The sequence below is a fragment of the Paramormyrops kingsleyae genome, chromosome 1 (assembly GCF_048594095.1).
Source record: "Paramormyrops kingsleyae isolate MSU_618 chromosome 1, PKINGS_0.4, whole genome shotgun sequence".
In the NCBI taxonomy this organism is placed as follows: Eukaryota; Metazoa; Chordata; class Actinopteri; order Osteoglossiformes; family Mormyridae; genus Paramormyrops; species Paramormyrops kingsleyae.
The window spans coordinates 12,648,800-12,670,637 of record NC_132797.1 but is presented as its reverse complement, the minus strand read 5'-3'; the positions used below and the strand labels follow the sequence as shown (position 1 = coordinate 12,670,637).

At 44.9% G+C, this 21,838-nt stretch overlaps 1 protein-coding gene across 4 annotated transcripts in view; it reads left to right on the top strand.

Annotated features, from left to right (window-relative positions):
• LOC111845649 (beta-1,4-N-acetylgalactosaminyltransferase 3-like) overlaps nt 1-18,849 on the top strand; it is a 63,058-nt gene extending 44,209 nt beyond the window's left edge. For 3 of the 4 annotated variants that reach the window (XM_072709828.1, XM_072709834.1, XM_072709838.1), the window contains exons 15-20: nt 6,678-6,919; nt 7,401-7,554; nt 8,561-8,633; nt 9,983-10,136; nt 15,927-16,053; nt 17,171-18,849. In XM_072709828.1, the coding sequence (XP_072565929.1) occupies nt 6,678-6,919; nt 7,401-7,554; nt 8,561-8,633; nt 9,983-10,136; nt 15,927-16,053; nt 17,171-17,279 (859 nt within the window). In that variant the 3' untranslated portion in view covers nt 17,280-18,849. Of the gene's footprint in view, nt 1-6,677; nt 6,920-7,400; nt 7,555-8,560; nt 8,634-9,982; nt 10,137-12,552; nt 12,626-15,926; nt 16,055-17,170 lie in introns of those variants that run through there. The other variant, XM_072709829.1, reaches the window with a different exon arrangement.
• The last annotated feature ends 2,989 nt before the right edge of the window (nt 18,850-21,838 follow it).

Genomic DNA, 21,838 nt, shown 5'->3' with positions numbered 1-21,838 from the left:
TTGTGATGGTCTTAAGTCTTGTGAGGTTAGAGCTGTATACTGCTTACCTGCCCAGTTTTTGTTATTTGTGATTTGTAGTCTTTGCTTTTCCCCTTTTAGTTTTTGATCCCTCGTGGTCCTTTGTTTTGTTAGTCCATTCTTGTGTTTTACTTAGATCAGTTTAATAAACCCCGTTTTTGTTCTTTGAGCCACAAATGGGTCGTCCATCCTTTTTGTTCCTGCACCATGCCTTGTTCTCACACCCGAGTTCCTGTATGACAGAAAAGAAATTGAATTTGTTGGGTACAAGAAAGTGTTATTTTCCAGTATACAGTATGAGGGGTGGGTTTCCGTGTCATGCCAAACATCTAGAGTGGGAACTGAATTATGTGTTTTGTTAATATCTCACAGTTTGAACTAGAGATGCATCGATCCGATATTCAGATCAGTATCGGCCGATCCAGACCTATTTGATGGATCGGGTATCAGTCATACATGACCGATCCACGTCCGATACTCACTTACTTATTTAGTTTTTGGCAGTCCTTTCATTTCGTGTTAAATTTATTTGTACAATCAATCACACAACAGCTCTTTTCCGTTTTAGATGCGTTTTTTGCGACATTAAAGATGAAAGCTAACACTGCCACTCACATTTTTGCTGCTCTGTGGATGTGAGTGCAGTGACTTCCACCTGTTTTGACGTCATGCGCATACCCTTCGCAGTACGAGGAGTGTAAGAACATGAGATTAGAGGATGGCGATTTGGGAGTATTTTACGCTTTTAACAACAACTTGTAACTCAGTGTTTTGCAATCTATGTAAAAACAAAGTTTTGAGAGGTGGGAGTAGCATTCAGTAGAAAATCCCACTAAACAAAGCGCACGCAACTCTGCGAGACAAAAAAGCAATGGATGATTTGGGAGTCGCTAGCTTGGGCTGCAGCTTGTGATACAAGAGCGGCTGCCATCACAATATAGTGTAATTGAGCTGATGCCAATGGGAGAAAAATTGTGAGGCATTTTAAGCATTCGCCACATGCGTATGCTGCTTTGGAAGATATTCAAATTAACTTGCAAAATGCCTCAAAAATGCTTAAAACAAGATTTACAAATGAGGTAGAACAGTATGTTTTATGTATGTTTCTAGTAGCCTAATTAAAGTTTTTTTTTGGCATACAGTTTTCATCTGTATTTACTGGTTTAAAAGTAATATGTAAAGTATAAATATATATCATATATATGTCACGCCTCCCGTGGGCGTGACAGGACAGGTGTAGCTCTTTCATCCGTGGATGACGGCTTAGTTAAAAGGGGAGAACTCACGCATTGCCAGTGCGAAGTATTAAGCCGATGAAAAGAAGCTATACCGAGCGATTACTAGTCTTCCGTCTCCCCGATCTCCCGTACCTGTCACAGTTACCTGTTTCTGTTCCTTCCTTCCCGCACCCGCTCCTGACTTACCTGTTCCATCCAGTCCGACTCCCTGTGTCCTGCCCTCCGTGTGTTCCGCCGTCCTGTGCTTATCCGTCGGATTGACTCCCTGGCTTCTGACCTTCCTGCCTGCCCTTCGACTACGATCCCTGCTCACCGCTCTTTGGTTTTGTTTGCTTCGGCTTGCCCCAAGGGAAGCTCTCGGGCTGCGCGTCTCCGCTACCCATAGCGGAGTGCACGGGAAGCTTCGCCTGTGTATTATCGCTTGCCCGATTAAACTTCGGCATTTCTCGCATTTCTGGGTCCTCGCTTCTCTCCGCCTGTCTCGTTACAATATATTTATTACATTAAAATAATAAAGTATATAAGGCTCTTGTATCGGATTGGCAGTTCAGTATCAGAATCGGATCGAAACTGAAAAAATGTGGATCGGCCCATTCCTAGTTTGAATATATCTGGTTATTGTTTAAGAATTACGTTTAAGTTTAGTTGTCATTTTCCCATATGGTGCTGGATTAATATACCGTGAGATAGCATTACGGTGGGAGGTAGTTATCTAGAGATGTAAATAGTAGGGATGTAACGGTATTGTAAATACCGTCGTACTGAAATAGCAAATGTTTTCGATACTACCGTGGTCGCATGACTCGATAAAACGATAGGTCTTCTGAGAAAAGTTTGCTCAGGCGAATGGAGCGAACTGGAGGTAGCGGGAACTACAATTCCCATCAGCCCAGGCGTGGTCATCATCCATCATCTGTTGTCGCTACAGATCCAGTAATGCGGAAATGGCGGGTGCTGCTAGTAGCGGCGAAGGAAAAGAGATGGAAATACTAAATTGAAACTTTATTTTTTTACATGGTTTAATAATTTTTTGTTATTAAAATTGAAGTTCCTGTTTCAAAGTGTCAGCAAGCGGCCAGCAGGCGAGCAAGGAAGCAGGAGAGCGAGCCGGTAATACGGACAAACGGGGTTTAATCGAGTCAAACTGACGAACAAAGCACTGCACATGACAATACAATGACGGAACTGGGGACTACTGACTCAGACGAGGACTAAATACACAAGACAAGCTAGACTTAATAGGACACAGGCGAGCACAATCAGGGTTGAACACGAGGTAATGAGGGGGGCGTGGCACACATCGGGATCGTACGGAGCAGGGTGTGACAGAACCCCCCCCCAAAGGCGCGCACACCGGGCGCGCCAGAGGAGAGGCGACGGACGAGACGAACCGGGAAAACAGGACCTGGAAAACAAAGCAGAACGTCAACCAAAAACAGGGAACAGAACGGAGACACAGAAGAAGAACAAGGACGAGAGGAAGGACAAGAGACGACACAGAACAGGGAAGGCAGACAGGCAGACAAGGAAGGGAGACACAGAAGGGGAGACAGGCGGAACAAAAGGGCCAGGAGTGAACGGAGGAGGAACAAAGGGACGAGGAGCAGAGACAGGCGGGACAAACGGAAAGGGAGGAGGAACAAGGGGAGCACGAGGGAGCCCAGGCGGGCGACGGGCAGCGGCCGGAGGGGCCGCAGGCGGGAGGGAGAAGGGAGCTGAAGGGGACCACCCAGGGGCCAAGGGAACGGGACGAGGGAGTGACGGAGGGGACACGGAGGGAGCAGGAGGGAACACCAGTGCAGGCGGGCAGAAGGGGGAAGCCGCGGCAGGCGGAGGCGCAGCCGGAGCCGGCGAAGGCGCCGTCCGACGCCCAGCCGGAGCAGGGGGGCCCGGAGGCGACCGACATGGAGCCGGAGGAGGGACCGAGGACCGGCACCGAGGATCCAGGGGGGGACCCGGCCGCGACCGCCGACCCCGAGCCGGAGGACCCACAGGCAGCCACCGAGCCACAGCCAGGGGCCGAACGGGCGAGCCAGGGGGCAGGGCGGGCGGGACCCGGGCCCTACGCCGATGTCCCCGTCCCTTGCTGGAGACGGAGAGGCGGGGTCCTGGGGGGCGTCGGCCTTGCCGGGGTAACGGCGAGGGAGTCAGGGCCTCAGGCAGGGCCGCGGGCAGGACGGGAGAGGCGGCCTCAGGCAGGGCCGCGGGCAGGACGGGAGAGGCGGCCTCAGGCAGGGCCGCGGGCAGGACGGGAGAGGCGGCCACAGGCAGGGCCGCGGGCAAGACTAGAGGGGCGGCCTCAGGCAGGGCCGCGGGCATGACGGGAGAGGCGGCCTCAGGCAGGGCCGCGGGCATGTGTCCAGCAGGGGGCGCCTCGGTGGGCGTGGGTGCAGGCGGAGGCGGCACCGGGACCTCAGATGCAGCTGCAGGCACCACCAGCACGTGGCCAACAGGGGGCGCCGCAGCAGGCACCACCAGCACGTGGCCAACAGGGGGCGCAACCGCGGTGTGCACCTCAGGCAAAGCGGAGGCAGCTGCAGGCGTGCGACCAGCAGGGGCCGCTTGGGCAGGCGCCTCGGGTGTCCGGTCAGCAGGGGGCGCCTTGGCGGGCGCCGCCAGCACGCGACCAGTGGGGAGCGCCACAGCGGGCGCCGCCATCACACGGCCAGCAGGGGGCGTCCGGTCAACAGGGGGCGCCTCGGCGGGCGCCGCCAGCACGCGACCAGTGGGGAGCGCCACAGCGGGCGCTGCCAGCACACGGCCAGCAGGGGGCGCAACCGCGGCCACCTCAGGCGCCGGCAGGACAGACGAGACGGGCAGTTCAAGAGCCGGCAGGACAGGCGAGACGGGCAGTTCAAGAGCCGGCAGGACAGGCGAGACGGGCAGTTCAGGTGCCGGCAGGACAGGCGAGACGGGCAGTTCAGGTGCCGGCAGGACAGGCGAGACGGGCAGTTCAGGTGCCGGCAGGACAGGCGCCGCAGTCGGAGCTGCAGCAGGCACCCTCTGTTCCTGGTCACCAGGGTGTGCCGCGGCGGGCGCCGCCGTCACGCGGCCAGCAGGGGGCGTCGCGGCGGGTGCCGCCTTCACGCGGCCAGCAGGGGGCACCGCGGCGGGTGCCACCATCTCGCGGCCAGCAGGGGGCACTGCGGCGGGTGCCGCAGCCAGAGTGGTGGCAGCTGCAGGGACTGCAGGCAGAACAGGCGGGTCAGGTGGTGCCGCTGGCATAGCGGCGGAAGCTGCAGCAGGCGGTGCCGCGGGCAGAGCGGCGGCAGCTGCAGCTGCAGCAGGCAGGATAAGCAGGGCAAGCGGGTCAGGCAGGACAGGCGGGTCCGCTGGCAAAGCGGCGGAAGCTGCAGCAGGCGGTGCCGCGGGCAGAGCGGCGGCAGCTGCAGCAGCTGCAGCAGGCAGGACAAGCAGGACAGGCGGGTCAGGTGGGTCAAGCAGGACAGGCGGGTCAGGCTGGACAGGCGGGTCAGGCAGGACAGGCGGGTCCGCTGGCAAAGCGGCGGAAGCTGCAGCAGACTGTGCCGCGGGCAGAGCGGCGGCAGCTGCAGCAGGCAGGACAAGCGGGTCAGGTAGGACAGGCGGAGCTGCTGGCATCGCGGCGACATCAGCAGCAGGCGGTGCCGCGGGCAGAGCGGCGGCATTAGCAGCAGGAGGTGCCGCGGGCAGAGCGGCGGCATCAGCAGCAGGCAGCGCAGCCGCGGGCAGATCGGCGGCGGCAGCAGGCAGCGCAGCCGCGGGCAGATCGGCGGCGGCAGCAGACAGCGCAGCCGTTGGCAGATCGGCGGCGGCAGCAGACAGCGCAGCCGCGGGCAGATCGGCGGCGGCCGCAGACAGCGCAGCCGCGGGCAGATCGTCCCAGGCAGGGAGAAGAGAGCAAGCCCCCAAGAAGAGAGTCTGGGCGGCTTCTTCTCCCTTTCCCCTTCGCCTCTTTCTCCGCCGTCCGGATCTTGTAGGAGGAGGCGGGGTTTGAGCGGCGGAAGCCGCGTTAAGCTCAGTCATGCGCTCGGGGACGGCCGTCTTTCGCCGGGCGGCGGAAGCTTTTGCCGTCTTGGGGAAGACCGGGATGAAGACAGATGGTGAGCCGGGGGGCGGTTCCAAGCGGGCATACCCCAGGGGGGCCAGCCAAATTGCCGCTCTCTCCCTCAGTAGCCGGAGGTTTCTGCCGACCTCGATTAGCGGCTGTTGCTCACCGGTGTGAAACCTCCCCAGCAGGAGGTCCCAACACCTGTTGATCAAGGGACGAGCTACTGGATCCTCTTGGAGTTCTAGGTAGTTCGTCCACTGGACCAACTCGTCTTCCATGGGGATACCTTCCCCAGTAGCGCTGAGCTTGTTTAGGAGTTCCGTCATTCTGTCAGCAAGCGGCCAGCAGGCGAGCAAGGAAGCAGGAGAGCGAGCCGGTAATACGGACAAACGGGGTTTAATCGAGTCAAACTGACGAACAAAGCACTGCACATGACAATACAATGACGGAACTGGGGACTACTGACTCAGACGAGGACTAAATACACAAGACAAGCTAGACTTAATAGGACACAGGCGAGCACAATCAGGGTTGAACACGAGGTAATGAGGGGGGCGTGGCACACATCGGGATCGTACGGAGCAGGGTGTGACACAAAGTTTACAGATAGATGGCTAATTTGTATGCCATTGATATGTTCAGTGTTCATGTAAACTGTTTAATAAACACTTCTGGCACTTTTTTCGAGTCTCTTCATTAGTTTTGTTTTTCCTGTAAATGATTCAATAAATACCGTACCGTGCCATTCATACCGAGGTATTACCGTACCGTGAAGTTTTGATACCGTTACATCCCTAGTAAATAGTGTAATGTTATTTTTTATATAATTATGTGCCTTTGAGTCTGTCAACTCTTGACCACCACATATGTCATTCCTCTACAGCTTTCTGTTTTCTGTCCAAGTCTTCAGGCTCTCAGAGGCATTCTCAGTGCAGTTATGATTGAGGCTATCAATGTTTTTTTTTTGTCATTGTCCTCTTCCTCTTTTACATGAATATTTTCTGAGCATATACATTTTTTTCCAAGACCCCATGCCTTACCGTAATGTGCCCAAAATAAGATGTATCAATTTTTGTTTCTAGTGAAAGTTCAGGCTTGATTTGGTCAAGACTGTACTTTTTCATTGTAGATTCTGTATTACTGTTGTTGTTGTTGTTGGTGATTATAGAAGTCCTCACCAAGTTCAACGGTGGCAATACTCTTCCTGTTCTGTTTCTTCATTGTGCAGCATTCATAAAGAAAATGTCCATAAAGAAAAATCCATATTCTGTACAATGCTTAGAGATTCTTCTTAAGGATGTTTTTTTTTCCTCTTTAATTTCATTTATATTAATCCATTGTGTTAAAGTTTGGCTGAATGAAAGCTCAAACTATCCCATTCTTGCCTGTAGACACTTCACCCTGTTGCAAGTCGTCAACGTAGAACAGCGAATCGACAATCTCCATGGTAGCCGCTATCTCCTGGAGCTGGTGGTGCAGGACCGGCATGGGACCAAGTTTCGTATCTCCCAATATGTTTACGAGCCACACAGCCAGATCAGGGTAGACCAGTCTGACAGGAATGGGGCGCTGCTGTGCTACCCTGAGGGGGTGGAGTGGAATCCCTCAGCTACTGTCCACATCATACTGCCTGGTGAGTGCCTGGACTCCGGTGGGCTTCAGTGCACGGTGCTGCCTGTAGTGGACTTTAGGATCTTCTCTGGCGGTTCCTATGTTTCACTTTCAGAAAGTGCAGCCCAAGAGTTACTGCTTAAAATATCAATAGGCTTAAAATATCAATACCAAATAAAATGGTGAAGAGATTATTTACTTTGGTGCAGCTGCAGTTCATTTCGTTGGTGGTTGTCAGTGACATGAATGGGTGTACTACTCTGTCCTCCCTGGTTCTTCCCACATGATTTAAAATGTGATTTTTCAACACCATTGCAAGTATTAAACATATCACGTTTCGATAAACAATACAAAAAAAAAAAACATTTGGCCTGTCACCACAGCTACCAAGACTTTTTGGATAAACTGATCAATGTGTACTAATTTATGTATGACTCAGTAGGTCAGTTTCCTGATGATGTGATATTTGTTAAATATCTGTTTTCTTCTTATGCTGTGCACAGTGAAGAACCAGGCCCGCTGGGTCCAGCAGTTCATCATGTACATGGAAGACATCTACAATGTTACAGGTGACAAGAACTTCAACATCATCATCGTGGACTACAGCAGCAAGGACATGGATGTGGAGCAGGCACTCCAGTCGGCCCATATTCCTCGGTGGGTTTGCTTTGAGCATGATCTTATCCCAGCAGGCACTTTGAAGGCACCAGCCAGCCTGATTGCATGTCTTTGGATTGTGGGAAAAACCCAACTGGCATGAAGAGAACATGCAAACCCCACATACATAGAACCGAGACAGGATTTAAAACCCCCCATCTTCGAAATGTGACGCAGCAGTGCTAGTCTTTCAGCCGCTGTACCATCTACCCAATCAACAAACACTGAAAACTAAATATACAATGTTGAAGTAACCAGAATCCAGTAATCATACAGAAAGTATACATAATATTAAAGAGTTGTTATTGAAAAATGAAGAATTGTAAAGAATGAAAGTATGTATGAGTATTTCATTTGTAAGGTGCTTTTGCTGAGTAGAACAAACAATGTGTTTTAAATTCTCTGTGGTTTGAGTGTTTATCATCACGAGGGTTCATGTTATTCATTGTTTTAAAGTTAGGTTAAAACAAAACAACCTAAACAAAATTAACCTAAAGTTACTAGATGGCTTGCTTTGTATTTTTAATGTAAAAGACAAAATATATTTTGTGGTGCCTATCGTGACTTGGAAAAAGACAAAATGCATTTCGTGATTCAATTTCGTCCACAAAATGCATTTCATTCACGAAATGATTTTCTTTAATTCATAAAATGCATTTCCTCCACGAAATGACTGTGTATAATTCATGCAATGCATTTCGTCCATGAAATTACTTTCTTTAAATCACAAAATGCATTTTGTCCACAAAATGACTTTCTTCTGTATACAAAATACAAAGTGCTGATATCAATTCTGTGCACAAAATTAAACTTTCCTTTTGATTTCTGTGCACAAAAGCTTTGTGGACAAAATGCTGCAAGGCATTACTAGATTTCGTCATTAAATAATGTTTTTGTGGCTCAAAATGTATTTTGTGCATGAAAATGAGCGCTTGACACTTGCCGCCCCATACTGTACTGGCTGACAATAGTAAACAATGAAATTTCACACTGTGCTTCTCCTCAGTTATCAGTATGTGAAGCTGACTGGGAACTTTGAGCGTTCTGCAGCCCTTCAAGCTGGGATTAACCTCATCACAGTAAGTGTGACAGCAATGCCCTGCGGCACTGGCTGCCTCAAATTACTATTATTCTTTGAGAAGATGGCGGCACAGACGGATGTAGTGGCCCGGAGCTCTCTTTGTAGAACCCAACCTTTTTCATGTGCAATAATTTATGTGCAATTTTCCTTGTATACTCTTATACTCTGTACTGTAATTGCTATATGATATTTATTTTACTCTATTTTTTTCCCTTTAACTTATTTAGCTTGTACAGTCTTTATTGAGGCTTCTATAGAAGGATCCAAGCATCATCACCTCATCGTACTTGTACAGTGACAAAACAGATACCTTATTTTATCTGTTATCTTATATCAGTCCCAACCTCCACACAAGACGATGTGACATGTGAATAGCCATATAGTCATCCAATTGCTAGTGTAGAAGTTATGAGTAAAAAGCTCTGACATTTGAACACTGGATTTATTAAGTTATTTCTGAATATTGGATATACATCTATCTTCTTTACTGCTAATTGAGTGTGCTAGATTTTGCTAGAAATTACCTACTCTGTAAGGATTAAATTTAATGTCCATCCACCCATTTGCTTGTCCTATGTAAGGTCGCAGGGGTCTGGAGCCTATCCTGGAAGCTATGGGTGCAGAGCAGGGAATTACCCAGGAAGGGGTGCCAACCCATCACAGGGCACATTCACACCATTCACAATTGCAGACAATTTGGTAACTCCAATTCACCTTAGCATATTTTTGGACTGCGGGGGTGAGGGGGACCAGAGAACCCAGAGGAAACCCCACGAGGACACGGGGAGAACATGCACACATACCTGGGGCAGAGACTCAAATCCTGGTCCCAGACACAACAGTGCTAGTCACTTCACCACTGTAGCACCCCAAAATTTAATGGATAATGTAGAAAACAGGAGTATGACACAAAAAGTGAAATCTGTGACAAGAGAGCGTGCATTCATTTCAGTGTCTCAATCAATCTGGAGCCCTTCACAAAGATGTGGTGTAATTCTTGGCTCATACAGCCATGGACACATCTCAATATTCTTCCAGAGATCTAACAAGCCTCATGGTGTCATATGGAAAAACCAGTCATGTCGAAAGTGTGGAGAACACTGAATATGCGTGAGGGAGAAAGGCAAGGTGCAAAACACATACAAATAATGTAACAACATGTTGGTAAGAAGTACATTTCCCCCAGCCTTGTGCCCTATGCTGCCCGGTATAGACCCCAGGTCACCTGATCCTGACCACGATAACCGCATAGCAAATGAATGGATGTGGTGAGTTATACAGTACGTTGAGTTACACTAACAGCTGAATGGGACCTATTTGTTTGTTTGTTTGACTCATGCCTCCCAGGACAGCCACAGCATTGCGTTCCTGTGTGACCTGCACATGTACTTCCCCCACTCCATCATCGACAGCATTCGCAAGCACTGCGTGGAGGGCAAGATAACCTTTGCACCAATCATTATGAGGCTGGACTGTGGGGCCACTCCAGAGGAGCCCGACGGTATGCAAGGATGCATTTTTGTTTTTAGTCTTTTATTATTCATAGTATTTTATTATTTCTTCTTTTAATGTATATATTCATGTTATGACCCCAAGATAAGCCTTGGTGTTGGCAACGAGTGGATGTCTACCTGTGTGAAAGTATCTACCTGTGCTTCCATTCAGAGCCAAAGAAAACATTCCAAGACACCAGAGGTGTAAAGAGTACCTGAAAACCATACTTGAGTAAGAGTACAGATACCTTACTGTATAAATTACTCCATTACAAGTTACAAGTCACCAATTCCAATAAGACTTGAGTAAAAGTCGTAAAGTATCCAATTTTAAAAGAACTTAAGTATTTTACTCGTACTGAATGTAGGCTCAAAGAACACCAAGAAATGTGGAAAACAAGGAACTATTTATTTATGAGGCTTTATTTCCTAATATAGACATTAAATTGAACACCTCAGTGTTTCAAAATGGCAGAAGAAGAAAATAGAACAAAAAGTCAGTCTCAGTCAAACTCAAATGTTCAAAAAAAAGGTAAAACAATAAAAAAACTAATAAAAAAACAAATTCAGAGCTGACTTTAATGGTGTCTTAAGGGCAATTCTTAAGGGCAATTCTTAAGGGTATTTCAAGCAAAAATGGAGCACTCCTAGTAATAAAATAATGACTTGAATTACACCATGATAATTATCAATATCGTTTGATATGATCATGATAAAAATATTTTTGCTATATCGCACAGCCTTAATGGATGCTACCACAGTGGCTTTGCTAACTAGCTAATAACTAGTAACCCATAGGAAGCAAGCTGAACAGTCGTTTGAGCAGACAGTAATATCTGATGACGCACAAAGTCTTTAAGTGTCAAGTCTTGTTAACTACATGGAAGCTATATTATCAGCAAGAAGGTCTTTACCTAGTTACCATAGTTTTGGTAGTGAGTCGGCTAGATAGTCAGCTAACTGATGGAAACGTTTAACCAGCAGCAAAACAACCACAAACAACCATGCGGGTCCCACAGTAAAATCTTTGTGCAGTAATTGACAGTCAATAGTGTGTCTAGCAGAAACATTAACAAACAAAATAATAAATAATAGATAGCACTGTTATTACACTGGGATACTAAAGATTTTTAACTTAATGACATAACAGGTACTACAACGATTCCGTTCTGCGAGTTCGCTTTGGCTTCCGCTTTAAGACGTGTTGGACAAGGGCGTGGCTTTCGCGGTACGAATGGGCCGGGTTGGATGTGGGCGGGGTTGGATGTCCAACCCCGCCCTCCTGCAGGCTGCAGCCAGACATACTTGAAGAAATTAGCCGTGGTAGATAAAGATCCTGACTTGTCGCACGCAATCACAATGTAGCGAGTAACGGTAAGCGTCCGTTCAAATGTAGTGGAGTAAAGAGTACATATATTCAGTCACAAATGTAGTGGAGTAGAGAGTAAAAGTTGCTTATATTTTTGATACTCAGTACAAGTACAAAGTAGCCAAAAAAATACTTAAGTACAGTAACGAAGTCCATTTACTCAAGTACTTTACACCACTGCAAGACACTGTGTTGGTATGGCAAAAATTTATAGACTAGCATTCAGAACTTTGGGGTCACTTAGAAATTTCCTTGTATTTCATGAAAACACACATGAAATGAATTTGAATAGGAAAAATAGCTAAAAAAAAAAATAGGAAATAGTCATTGACAAAGTTAGAAATACTCTTTTTTGAAATTAAAATAATTGTGTTCTTCAAACTTTGGTTTCGTCAGAGTCCTCCATTTGCAGCAATTACAGCCTTGTAGACCTTGGGCATTCTAGATGTCAGCTTGTTGAGGTAATCTGATGATATTTCACCCCAGGCTTCCTGAAGCATCTCCCACAAGTTGGATTGGCTTGATGGGCACTTTTTACTTACCATTTGGTCAAGCTGCTCCCATAACAGCTCAATAGGGTAGAGATCAATAGACTGTTCTGGTCACTCCATTATACACAGAATACCAGCCGACTGCTTCTTCCCTAAATAGTTCTTGCACAGTTTAGAGCTGTGTTTGGGTCATTGTCCTGTTGTAGGATGAAATTGGCTCCAACTGGGCTTTGTGCATATGGCATTGCAAAATGGAGTGATAGCCTTCCTTCTTCCCATTAACCCAGCACAAATATCCCACTTTACCATCACCAAAACAGCCCCAGACCATCACATTAGCCTCCACCATGCTTGACAGATGTCGTCAAGCACTCTGTCACCATCTTTTCATTTATCTGCATCTCACAAACCTTCTTCTTTGTGATCTGAACACCTATAGCACTTTTTTCCAATCTTCATCAGCAAAAGAAGAGATGTCTGTCTGTGTTCATTTGCCCATCTCAGTCTTTTCTTTTTATTTTCCATTCTGAGATATGGCTTTTTCTTTCCAATTCTGCCTAGAAGGCCAGCATCCCAGAGTTGCCTCTTCACTGTTGACGTTGAGACTGGTCAGCTGACAGTTGAAGACCTATGAGGGGTCTGTTTCTCTAACTACACACTGTAATATCTTCTCGCTCGCTTGTGCACACTGGGCCTCCTTTTCCTCTTTTTGTTGTGGTTAGAGCCAGGGGAGTAGTACACAGCAGAGCATGTGAGCGGAGCGGAGCGTGAGCGAGGAGCGGAGCGTGAGCGAGGAGCGGAGCGGGCGGAATTTGGTCAGAGCGCGGAGCGGTTTTTTAATTAAGGCTGGAGCGGTCACTTTGTCTCGCTCCAATTTCGCTCCGATACCGCTCACACTACAATTCTGAGGCGTGCCCAAATCTACCCAGAATTCATCTGTACAATTATCAAGACTGTTACACAAATTGGCCGAGATGGAATTCGCAAAGTATTTCACAAAGGAAACTGATAAATCATACAAGTGTACTATTCTTATCAAACGTATAGATGACAAGAATGTACAGCAAGAACAACAATGTGGTGAAACTGTTTCAGTGAGTAAAGTTTCACTTTGGAATCACTTTTCTCAGAAAGATGAGTGTGCTACGCGAACAAGCGGAAGCCAGAGCAAAACGCGTGCAAGTTTTATATGGTTGTAGCATATCAAGTCTATAAAGTAAATTAAAGTATAAAAGCCTATAAAGTAAATTAAAGTATAAAAGCCTATAAAGTAAATATTGGTAATCAAATAAATTTGTCATTCAAAGTAGGTCTAATAAGATTTTTTTTTTATTTCACGTAACGTAAAATTTTATTTTAGAGACGTGCTGCATCAACAGAAAAAAATTGAGGAATTTAAAATGTGTCTGTATATTCTTTAGACTATTAAGCCCACTGATTCCTTTATTTTTAAGCCTATTTTTGTGTGGAATGCCATTTCCAAACCTGTCCGTTGTTGCCGATAGGTTGCTTAGAAATAAATATTTTCTGTTCTGACTGGCAATGTTGCCATTGCTCATATTTCTTTATGACATAAGGCTTCGGTTTAAGGTGACATTTGTTAGGCATGCAGATTATTTGTCCCTCTTTTAAATTGGAGCGAGCGTGGAGCAATTTGACTGGAGCGGGAGGACATTTTAGTGGAGCGAGGAGCGGTGTTGAGCGGAGCGGCTTAGTGCGAATTAGAGCGGAGGAGCGGGCGGAGCCAACAGCCTCGTGAGCGAGGAGCGGAAATTCTCACCGCTCCACTCCGCTCACATGCTCTGGTACACAGCATTGTACAAGATCTTCAACTTCCTGGCAATTTCTCACATGGAATGGCCTTCATTTCTCAGAACAAGAATAGAATGACTAGTTTCAGAAGAGTTTCTTTGTTTCTGACCATTTTGAGCTTAGAATCGAACCCACAATTACTAATGTTCCAGATACTCAACTAGTCCGAAGAAGGCCAGTTTTATTGCTTTTTTTAATCATCACAACAGTAAATTTCTTGATTGGAACTAACTGTTGTCATGCTGCATTAACCCTTTAAAATGATAAACTTGTATTAGCAAACACAACATTCCACTATAGACTAATTGTTGCTGATAATGGGCCTCTGTAAACCTATGTAGATATTCCATTAAAAACAGCTGTTTTCAGCTACGATAGTCATTTACAATATTAACAATGTCTACAGCCTCTATACAGTATTTCTGATTGGTTTGACATTACAGTGGTACCTCAGTTCTTGAACTCATTAGAACTCGAATTTCTTAAAAGTCGAACCAACCAGTTCGAAAAAAAATTACCTAGAACTCGATCTGAATCTCAGAAGTCAAACCGTGAACGCCAACCTAAGATAACTTGTACCCGCGGGGAAATGAGTCACCTGGCACATCTCTCAGCGGAAACAAAGGGTAACACTTCAGTCTCAGCCTCACATTCACTGTGACAGCATCGTGCATGTTTACACTAGATGAATACATATATTTATACAGTAAAAATACATTTAGACAATGATAGACAGTAACAGTAATTATTATATAATAAAATACATTAAAAAAAGATTTCTTATTCATTATTTTAATATTAATAATAAACCATTAATTTCATAATTAAATTCTAATAATATTATCGTGCCGAGCGGGGACGGAAGAGAGACAAAGGCGCAGACGTCAGGGTATCGGGGAATACGGGGTTTAATTACAGGTAAGGCAGGCAAAACGCAGACGGACAATACAATGACCGGACTGGGGAAACAAACTGAAACGATGACTAAATACAGAGGACTAATGACAATAATCAGAAACAGCTGATCACACAGGGTTAACGAGGGGGCGTGGCACAAGGAAGGAGTGGACGATCGGGGCAGGATACATTTGTTTTTTTTTTTAACTTTAAACATTGTTTAGATACATTTATTTTCTTACTTTAAAAATTACTGTTTTGATAAATGTGCTTAGATGTGTTTAGTACAGTATATGCTCTTCTTGTTTTATCCATTCATTTTGTGTTTAAATGCTAAAAAAAACATATTTAGGTGTAATTTTTTGGGGCCGGGAACCAATTAATTGGTTTTCCATTATTTCTTATGGGGGAAATTCGATCTGAACTCGAACTTTTTAGGATTCGATCTAAAAGTTCTGAACGGATTAAGTTCGAGTTCTGAGGTACCACTGTACTTTAATGGTTTTTTCTTCAAAACCAACGAAATTTGACCTCAAACTTTTGAACAGTACTGTATATTCTTAAGTTTAAGTGCCCCTTCACAATACATATGCGAAAAAGACACAAAAACAAAGAGGAAAACCAAACTGGCTAGCTATTCTGACCATCCCTCACCAAGCAAAATACAGGGAGTAGCAGCTGCTTCTGCCCTGGGGTGTTTAGACAATAGCCACCTACATGACGAGCTCGTTCTTTCCTGTCTGAGACCCCCCCCCCCCAATCACACAGTCCACACGAATTGGTTACAAACTATTACAACAGCACAGCATTTTCGTAACCCGAGGATATCATCTTTGTAGGCAGAGCTCTGTCTCTTCTGTCGCTTCTGGGACTGGAAGTTCCTCCTCTGGCATTGCACGAAAACATCTTCCAATGAAATGTCCTCATTTATGTCGCTGTGCACCCAATGATACACAACAACATTAGCAACCAGACATGCCCCCGACATGTAACATTCGGTTTATAAATTAATTCTAAATGACAATGTTTGTGTCTATTGCCTGTAAAGCACTTTGAATTGCATTTGAGTTGCTTGAAAGGTGCTATATACATAAAGATTGATTGATTGATTGATTTGAGTGACATGTTCCCCACCATACTGCTCTGACCCAACACTCAGTGGTTACCATTTTGGTTTCTTCCTTTGGGTGTTTTATTCTCTGTCTGCTCCCTTGTGTTTCAATCCTCAGGCTACTGGGAGGTGAATGGATTTGGCCTGCTGGGGATCTACAAGTCTGACATGGACAGGGTGGGAGGAATGAACATGGATGAATACCGGGATCACTGGGGTGGAGAGGACTGGGAGCTGATAGACAGGTGAGTATGTTGGGAATGGAAGAGTTCCTCCCGATGCAATTTTAAGAACATGCAAGGAGCCTTGGTCTTGGGGTGCAGGCTTAAGCTGTACCAGGCAGCATTTACTGCCATTATCAAGGAGGCTCAGAAAAGGTGACATTCTAAGGTCTTTGTGGGGCAAAGACCCCCCATATGGAGTAATAACAAAATGACCACCGTCCACCCCAAGTCCATAGTTCTTCATTTTGTCATCACACAATAGTGTAATCTATGGCTGTGGTCCAGACCTGGAGTGGCCAATCAGGAGACTCAGAGAAATTCCCGGTGGGCCACTTACCTGTTATGCTGGTCAGAAACAAAATAATTTGACAAGTTTAAAATTGAGTTGGTCGGAAACAAAATTATTGTACAACAATGTCCTGGGTATGATGTTAATCTACATCCAGCCCTGCAAGGTCCTCCAACTTACAGGGGAATCTGGGCGTTGCTGGCAGAATTGGCACTGGAAAAATGGTTCCATTCGGACTAGTGTGGTGCTGAGGTATCACCTGCCACACGGCTGCACTCAGGATCTCATCCCTGAGGTGGTTCGTCGTGTGGTGGGTGTGGCAACGCGCTGTCAGCGCATGGTCCTTACCTCTCCTCTTTCTTCTTGAAATGTCAGTAATAAATTTATTTGGATAATAAGACTTGAACTCTGTCATCGTTTATTGAAGTTCCCCTAGAACAAAGACAACTCCCAGGCTGAAAATGAGTCCCACTCCGTGCCTGTTGAGGTATTAATTTGGGAGTCCCTGGTTTAAGAAATGTGAAAAACCCTCATTTAACCACATCACATGGCTCGACGCATCCTGCTACCCTAGAGGGATGCAAAGCAGGTGGCCACTGTTGACCGATAAAGGAATGAATTATAAGTTCTAGATTGGGACAAAAAATGGGATCATCTATCCCATTAATTAAAAGAATAATTCTTCTGAACTAGTAGCTTTCAGCAATAGTGTCCTTGAGCATAATGTTTATAAATGTAAGGTAGCAAAGTATATTCATGCTGTTTGTTTTTCCTGTCTAATTTAGTAAATTTAGTAACTCAGTGCCGCCACCATAATTAACAGATCTTTACTTCCTCTTCTGCTCCCAGGGTTCTTCACGCAGGGCTTGAGGTGGACAGAATTTACATCAGGAACTTCTTGCACTTTTACCACTCCAAACGAGGCATGTGGAACCGACGTTTCCGCAAGCCAATGTAGCAACCCCCTGCTGCAGGCTCCGAGCCTTTCACTACTCAGGGAAGAAGAGTTTATCATGCTGTGTTAATGCATGTTGTTTTTGTACAACTCTAATGAAACACACTCTCTCTCCACTTGGCCACTGAATGCCTCGTGTTACACGTCAACTGCAGGTGAATCTTTTCTGTTCTTTATATCCATTGCAGTGGAAAAAGACTGTCACTGATCACCAAACATGTATTTGATATATTTTAATTCTTGACTGTTTACATGTCAAATGTTTTTTTGTTTTTTTAATTGAGGGAAGGCTGTATTTAAACCAGTGTAAGGAATTTGATGTGCTTGCGTTGTGAAAAATGATCATGGATATTTTATTTTTTTATGATATTTTGAACATTGATATTTTAAACACGTTTTCTTATGTATATTAGTTAACTGTACATTTTTCAGGATTGGTGAATTTATATATTTAATAAAGTGCCTGTTAAACCGGTAAAGTGAAGCTGGTTAAATTATGCAAACCAGTATAAGATGATGCACTGGGCCTAGTGCAGTGTGCTCGTTGTCACCCTGTCTTTTACACTTGAATAACACTTGCAGTGTAACATTGCAATGCAGCAGTGTCACCATGGAAACAGTTATTATGCAGTCATATTCATCGCCACAATGGCGTATGTAAATGGAACTTTTTGGCAAAGCTGTACCTGATGCCCCGTGGGTGAAGCGGATGTGCAGAGATCTCTGTAGCAGAGTGTCAGCAGGAGTCCTCATCAGCTGCTCGCTATGTTCTCACTGTCAATTTGGCCTTCAGTGTGTCACCGTCCAAAGTCATATTTTATTGTGGATATGTATTCTTTTAAGGTTGGTACTGGTTTTCCTTTGTGTTTGTTCTTGTAAATTTCCAGTGTCTTTTTTTGTCTCACTTTATTTTCTCAGAACGGTGTGTCCTAAAGAACAGCAAAACATAAGTATGACGGATTGATTCCATTGGGTGTTTGTGATTAAGGGGGTAATTGTATTTCTCAGGCTGTTTGGCACTGTTTACCATTCTGAATTCAGTGCAGCTGCTGCTTGTCCCTCCTGCATAAAATGGCATTGTCATTTTAGTGTATGATTTATAGCATCTAAGAGGATTTTATATTTGAAGAATTTTTTTTTGTTTGTTTTAGAATATCTGGCTGTTGTTAAAATAAAGTTTTGGTTTTTTTTCTAACCAATGAAATGATGCGCTATGGTTTTACTGGCTTCTTAAATTGTTACCATCGCCATGTTCAAGGACGCTTTTATAGGCAGTTGACTTGGATAACGTGAATTTTGTGCTTTCTACAAAAGATTTTTGTTTGTTTTCTCTTGTTGAATTTTGTAGTAGCAAATATGACTCATAGTTCAAAGGAGTATGAAGCTTTTTCATCAGTTTTTCAACCATCTTTGTGTAAACATTTTTCAGATATCAGCAGAACACTTTGTACATTAACTTATCACTTAAAATGAGTCTGGTGAAAATGTTCCTTTTATTACTTATGAATGAGTAATAATGTCTGCTTCAAATAAGAAGTTAAGATGTCTAAATAAAAAGCTGCAGATAGTCATATGTGGATGTATCATCAGAGAAGTATTTGCTCCAAACGTATTGCTCCAAAATTCAGGATCAAATTCTGTCTTAGTTGCATATTGTTGTGCAGTGGTACCTCAGAACTCGAATTTAATCCGTTCATAACTCTGGATTGAATCATAAAAAGTTTGAGTTTTGATCGAATTTTCCCCAAAAGAAATAATGGAAAACCAATTAATTGGTTCCCGGCCGCAAAAAATTACACTTAAATATGTTTTTTTTTTTAGCATTTTATTTTGTTTCTGACCAGCATAACAGGTAAGTGGCCCACCGGGAATTTCTCTGAGTCTCCTGATTGGCCACTCCAGGTCTGGACCAGAGCCATAGATTACACTATTGTGTGATGACAAAATGAAGAACTATGGACTTGGGGTGGACGGTGGTCATTTTGTTATTACTCCATATGGGGGGTCTTTGCCCCACAAAGACCTTAGAATGTCACCTTTTCTGAGCCTCCTTGATAATGGCAGTAAATGCTGCCTGGTACAGCTTAAGCCTGCACCCCCAGACCAAGGCTCCTTGCATGTTCTTAAAATTGCATCGGGTGGAACTCTTCCATTCCCAACATACTCACCTGTCTATCAGCTCCCAGTACTCTCCACCCCAGCGATCCCGGTATTCTTTCACGTTCATTCCTCCCACCCTGTCCATGTCAGACTTGTAGATCCCCAGCAGGCCAAATCCATTCATCTCCCAGTAGCCTGAGGATTGAAACACAAGGGAGCAGACAGAGAATAAAACACCCAAAGGAAGAAACCAAAATGGTAACCACTGAGTGTTGGGTCAGAGCAGCATGGTGGGGAACATGTCACTCAAACCAATCAATCAATATCTTTATGTATATAGCACCTTTCAAGCAACTCAAATGCAATTCAAAGTGCTTTACAGGCAATTGACACAAACGTCCTTATTTAAAATTAATTTATAAACTGAATATTACATGTCGGGGGCATGTCTGGTTGCTAATGTTGTTGTGTATCATTGGGTGCACAGCGACATAAATGAGGACATTTCATTGGAAGATGTGTCCACTTATCATGTTTTCATGCAATGCCAGTGAATGAGAGGAGGAACTTCCAGTCCCAGAAGCGACAGAAGAGACAGAGCTCTGCCTACAAAGACAACCTCCTCGCTGGGTTACGAAAATGCTGTGCTGTTGTAAGAGTTTGTAACCAATTCATGTGGACTGTGTGATTGGGGGGGGGGGGGGGGGGTCTCAGACAGGTCAGAACGAGCTCGTCATGTAGGTGGCTATTGTCTAAACACCCCAGGGCAGAAGCAGCTGCTACTCCCTGTATTTTGCTTGGTGAGGGATGGTCAGAATAGCTAGCCGGTTTGGTTTTCCTCTTTGTCTTTTTCGCATATGTATTGTGAAGGGGCACTTAAACTTAAGAATATACAATACTGTTCAAAAGTTTGGGGACACTTAGAAATTTCCTTGGTTTTGAAGAAAGAAAAAAAAAAGTTTTTGTCCATTAAAGTACAGTGGTACCTCAGAACTCGAACGTAATCCATTCAGAACTCCGGATCGAATCCTAAAAAGTTCGAGTTCAGATCGAATTTTCCCCATAAGAAATAATGGAAAACCAATTAATTGGTTCCCGGCCCCAAAAAATTACACCTAAATATGTTTTTTTTAGCATTTAAACACAAAATGAACCGAATGAAACAAGAAGAGCATATACTGTACTAAACACATCTAAGCACATGTATCAAAACAGTAATAAAGTTGTCCCAAGGTGCTTTACATGGATGTGTTGTGATACATTCCTACATCATTAGAGAACAGGCAAAAGGAAGGAAAAAAATTTAATAAAGAAAGCCAGAAGTTCATCAATGAGTCGGTTATCCACATTGGCCTGTGTAGGGTGGCCAAAGTCCATCCATAAGTATGATCTGCACGCTGGCCTGTGTAGGGTGACACTGAAGGCTGCACCAACAATGATACAGTTTGTATGTCCCATTTGCGATCTTACCCCTCCATCAGACTGAACCAGGACTCCAGCTCAGATGGTGCCCACCCTGTGCCCTGTGCACCACCCAAGCATGTGGGAAGGCAGAGAGCATGGATGGTCAGAACATGCGTTGACACAAGCAAAGTGGATAAAACGGGCATGTACAGCAGCACCAGCAGCCATAGTTACGGTGTGTTAGGTTGCGGGTAAGCTAAACTGAAGTAATAGGTCTTCAGTCGAGATTTAAAGACTGAGACCGAATCAGCATCCCAAACATAGGCTGGTAGACCATTTCATAATATAGGGGTCCTGTAGCAGAATGTTTTACCGCCCACTCTCACTTTATTTATATGTGGAACATCAAGGAAACCTGCATTCTATGATCTGAGTGGTCAATGCGGCTTATAAACTTATAAAGTAATTCTGTCAGGTAGGCAGGAGCTAGACCTTTAAGTGCCTTATATGTAAGTAGGAGATCTTTGAAGTCAGCTGGGAATGTCTAATTTAGTAAATTTAGCCGACTGGCATGCAGGAGCTGGTGTTCAGTGCTGGTGGAGAGTAAACGAAACAATATTTTGTAGCTAAAGCCCATTTTATGGCTCTCTGGCTCATCATACATTGTTACAGTTGGTATCAGGGGAAGTTTCTCTACCCAAGATCAGACGACAGGTTTCCCTCCAAGGGAAGGGACACAATGCACAAAAAAGGCCACAAGTATAGATTGGAGGATGTTAATACTGATATGAAAAAGTCTATTTATTGTGCTTCCATCACTGGCACATTTAGGAGAAAGCCTCTGCACGCCATTACATAATATAATTACAATATAATTGTATCCTTTGTCTTACAGGATAAAATCCTGTGTAGAATCCTTCTGTCATGACCTGCTCGTCCGATCCTCCTGTGTGCAACGCCCCCTCATTATCATGATAATATCATGTTTCATGTATATTAGTCCACGTCTTCCTTAGTTGGGTGTCCGTCATTGATCACAGAGGAGCGCAGGTTCGGGG